General features: G+C 30.7%; 1 protein-coding gene across 1 annotated transcript; it reads left to right on the top strand.

The window, feature by feature from the left end:
* The first annotated feature begins 1,045 nt into the window (after nt 1-1,045).
* LOC107912101 (dof zinc finger protein DOF5.4) lies at nt 1,046-2,967 on the top strand. The gene has a single exon (XM_016840153.2). The coding sequence runs from the start codon at nt 1,681-1,683 to the stop codon at nt 2,575-2,577; it is 897 nt and encodes a 298-aa protein (XP_016695642.2). The 5' UTR covers nt 1,046-1,680; the 3' UTR covers nt 2,578-2,967.
* Nucleotides 2,968-4,901: the final 1,934 nt, after the last annotated feature.

The following is a 4,901-nucleotide window of genomic DNA, read 5'->3' as shown; positions in this document are numbered from 1 at the left end:
TTTAAATTTGAAGTAATTGTATATTGATTTCGATAACATTTAAGTTGTCATATGAACCAATGGTGGTCTCCTTTTAATATCAATTTAATATATCATTTGGTATTCGAATTTGATATTTTTTCTAATTTGATATTTAAATATTTTTTGATTCAATTTGGTACCTAAATTTGACATTTTTTTCTTAAGTTGGTACTTAAAATTTTTGGGGATCCAATTTGGTACCTAAACTTGACAAATTTTCTTAATTTGGTACCTACTCTTTTTTTTGTTCGATTTGGCACTTGTCAAACGTTTTACAAATTACTCTAATATACTAACAATGTTATTTTTTATGAGGTAACAAAAATAATCAATGTAAGACCGACATGTGATAAATGATATGATTTTTTTTTTGTATTTTATATGTTCAATTACTTTTAATTTTAATTAATTAATTATTTTATTAATTGAAAATAATGAATTTCTTTTAGTTTGGGATTTTAAAAAATATTTTTTCTTATTTAATATTAATTGGTTAAGCATAACTCAATATTTTTTTTAACATGAATTTCCTCTTGTAGAATAACAAACAAAATTTTAACACTGTTAGTGTTCTGCGCACTTTGCATAATATTTAATAAATTTAGGTATCAATTTGAATCTAAAAAAAGCTTATGTATCAAATTAGAAAAAAATGTCAAGTTCATGTATCAATTTAAACCTAAAAAAATTTAGATACTAAATTAAAAAAATATCAAATTTAAATACCAAATATTATATTAAACTTTTAATATTTAATCCATAGCAACCTTAAAAAGAACTCAAGACTATAATCTTGTATGCGTAGGTGTAATTGAAGGCTCCATTTTCAGTTAGTTTTGTAATATATTTATACTAGTTTTTCTTTTGGATTTTGCTTTTCTAGAAATTTTAAAAAAAATTATATATAATACTAACATTCTCTCAATATTTGTAATTTAAAATTAGTTTATACAAACCGATTAAGTCATAACTCGATATAATAAAAATTATTATCACTACAAGAGGACGTAGGTTCAAATTTGCTGAAGCACATTCTCCTTTTATTTATGAGTTGATAAAAGATTATGAATAATTTTAGACATTATATAAAAAAGAACTGATATAATCAAAAATATATAATAAGGTTATTAAAAGAAAAAAAAACAGTTTACTCAACCTTATTAAAAACAATATACTAAAATAGTAACCAATAACATTATGCAACGTGGCAACCTTTGGACCAGTCGTACTAACACTAAGATTATCCAGCAGAAAATAAACTGAGGTGTGGCCGACAACTCGATAACGCCACCTGATTGTGAAGACATCAATGCCCTCCTCTTCTCTACCCTCCACGTGTCCTATCCAACTGTCCCAATCTATATATCCGTACAATTTTCTAATTCCATTTTCCAGATCTAATCATCCATACAGTCAATCCCATCATTCATTTTCCTAAGGCCAATCTTGTACTTTCACAGCCCTATACCACTATTTTCGTAATTTTGTTTTCAAATAGGGCTAATTCTGTAATTGCATTTAGTCTGGTTACTAGAAGGTATGAAAATAGATATTTGTCAGTCTTCAAAAACTTCTTCTATGCTTTTTTTTCACCCGATCTTCTAACAATTTCTCTCTTCTTCTTTTTTTTTCGAATTTTGGAGCGAAAATTGTTGGTAAATGCAAGAAATCCACTTGATCGAAGGTGGCCGTTTGTTTAACGGCGGCGGCGGCGACGGAGGGGGAGGAGACAGAAAGTTACGAGCACACCACCAAGCACTTAAGTGTCCCCGCTGCGACTCTTCCAACACGAAGTTTTGTTACTACAATAACTACAACCTCTCTCAGCCACGTTATTTCTGCAAGAACTGCCGTCGTTACTGGACAAAAGGAGGCGTCCTCCGTAACGTCCCCGTTGGCGGTGGTTGCCGCAAAGCCAAACGCTCCAAAACCAAACCTTCTTCCGAAACCACCGTTTCCGCCACCGCCGCATCTGCACTGCCACATCCGGAGCAACAACAACGGCAACACCAAAACAGCGATCAACGTAAAGCAGATTCTCATTCTAGTACTGAGAGCTCGAGCCTTAATGCAGCAAATTGTAAGGTGGCAGTGACGAACAATAATAACAATAATAGCAACAGCAACAATAACAGTTCTTCAGTCGGCACAACGGAGGCGGCGTCGGCAATTACATCTCGCTCTACGTTTTATGGAAACCCTAATAATTTAGGGTTGGAGCCAGGATTGCTAGAACAAGGATCGGACGGCGGGATTTTTGCGGAGATTGGTAGTTTAACGAACTTGATTACTTCACCAAACAATGAAACACTGTCGTTTGATTTCGGGACTGTATTAAATAGGCCAGGGCAGTGGCAGCCGCAACAAATGACGATGAGCATGGGAGGGGAGGAAATCACAAAGGGATTGCTTGATCAGACGGTGCAGATTGAGCAATCAAATTTGAATATTAAATTGGATAGTGGATTTCAGCCGTTGGATTGGGAAGGGAGTGAAGATCAAGGATTGTTTGGTCTTCCGAGCACCGTTGATCAAACATATTGGTCAGTGGACTGATGAAGATCATCCAACTCTCTATCCCCCGTAAATTATTGCTCACTCTTTTTCCTTTTTTTTTTCACCTTAAATTATTCATTTACTAAAAATGAAAAAAAGAAAAGAAAAAGAGAGCTCTTGGGAAAAACAAAAAGAAAATGAGAAAAAAAAAATTCAAAGAAAACCCCAAAGCTTCTTTTTTTTTTAATTTGAAAAGAGTTATATTGATATATATATGAATTTGACTTTTTTTCTTGATTTTTTTTCTTTTAATACTTAAGTTTTATTTGGGTGATTTTGAATGGTGTTTCCGTTTGATCTTCTCGAGTTTTCCCCCTTAGTTCTTGTAAATATTCTTTTATTGTTTAAGATGGGTTGTCAATTAAATTAATCAAAATTATTAGTGAAAAATACTTTGTTTCATTCATGTAATAAAGCGGTTTTTTAAATTGAAGGTTAAAATGTTATTGAGGTTAAATTCGATTGACATAAATATAATTATTAATACGAGTTTGAGTGCAGTAAAGTATCATGTTATTTTCCTATTTAAAACTTTATTTTACTTAATTTTAAGCATAATTAAGATACAATGCAATTATTCAATACCAATTGAAATTTAGACATGGAAGTAAATTTCGGTTTCTTTAGCATTTGATTTCGTATATTTGATTGGTAGGTTTTGTCTTGTAGCATTGTGCATTTGTTTTGCGATGGAGAAGCTGAGTGTGCGCACTTAGATTGACATCATGACACAATTACGTCATCTGCTATTAAACTAAATAAATGATCAATTTAATTTAATTAAAAGTGTTTAACTCATTAGGTGAGCTTAAGTGATATATATACACACATATATTATATCACCATATATGCATATTTCGTGTTTTCCACGTCTAATCGGTAGCCACCTTCTTGATGGCATTCAAAAGTTTCTTTGAAGAGGGCCAGTTACACCTATAATTTTTTTACCCTCCAAATATATAAATAGTATAAAGATTCATGTTTTGAACATTATAAATATAAGCTATTTTAAATATTAGAATAATTATTTAAGATATTGAAAGTAATTTTTTTCATTTTTAAATTGTTATATAATAGTTTTAGATATTATACCGTACTTAAATTAACAATCAAGTTTATATTTGGTATTAATATTATTTATTTATACTTTAAATTTGATGTGATTAAAAAAATAAAATTATTAAATGTAGTATTAAGGTATATTATGTTTTTAGAAACTATTTATAGATCATCAAATTTTTGAAAATTATAATTATACCTTTTAATTTTATTAAAAATTTAATTAAACTCTCTTAAAATATTATTAATCTCAAAAATTTTCTAAAAAAATTAATTAGCTAGACCCGTATTTTTTAAAATCTCATTAAATTTTTAAAATTTTTAATTAAACTCTCCAAAATTCAATCTCAAAGTTCGTCCCTAATCCAATAAATTACATTGTCTATTAGGATGGACAACAAAAATTTCAAAGTGATTAATTTTTATAAATAGTAAAACATCGATGACATAAAGAAAAAAGGAAATTCAATTATTTTTAAGTAATGGATTTATTAGGTTAAAAACACAAGGGCCAGGGAATTAAGAGCATCTAAGGTGTATATTGTAGAACAATAGCCACGTGGAATCATAATGGATCGTGGAACCAGTCACTACTCACTACCTTAATGGGACCCACACCCTAACTGACCAACTTTCATTCTCGTAATAGCAACAGTCTATTTATAGGAATAGCAAGTAACTACCTTGCTTGCTGTCCGTACACTTCCGTCAATTTTCATGAATATAATAATAATAAACACCGCCCCGCCGTTGTAATTATCATTACCGTTTTCCTTGTTTAGCCATGGCGTGGCTTATTTTCAACCCGAACGACACAACATTGTTGATGTTTTATTGACTGCCATATGGCCTATGACCCAATTGCTCAACAAAAACAATAAATAAAGCTATATAAAAATACTTTTAATAGTTTGTACTTAATCAATGTGGTAAAAATAATGAAAAAGATGATACAAATAGAGTCAGGTAAAAACATATATAAATATATAAAAATTATTAAAACATATTTATGATAGGAGAAAAATATATAAACATGATACAAATATACGAATTTATTAGGTTTAATTTTGATGATGACGACATGGTAAAATGAGGGCCCAATTTAGGTGGGTAGTGCTGGTGGTTAGTAGCAAAGTGGTGACGGAGGTGGGGTCCAAAGGCATGTGGTCCGAAGTCTAAGTCTCACCGCCCCATATGAGTCATGCACCAGATTCTGAACTATGATCATGAGTGATCCCCTACCCTTTCTATCTTTTAAGCATATC

The sequence above is a fragment of the Gossypium hirsutum genome, chromosome D11 (assembly GCF_007990345.1).
Source record: "Gossypium hirsutum isolate 1008001.06 chromosome D11, Gossypium_hirsutum_v2.1, whole genome shotgun sequence".
Taxonomy (NCBI): domain Eukaryota; kingdom Viridiplantae; phylum Streptophyta; class Magnoliopsida; order Malvales; family Malvaceae; genus Gossypium; species Gossypium hirsutum.
The sequence above is the reverse complement of the archived record's forward strand: the minus strand, read 5'-3'. Positions and strand labels throughout refer to the sequence as shown.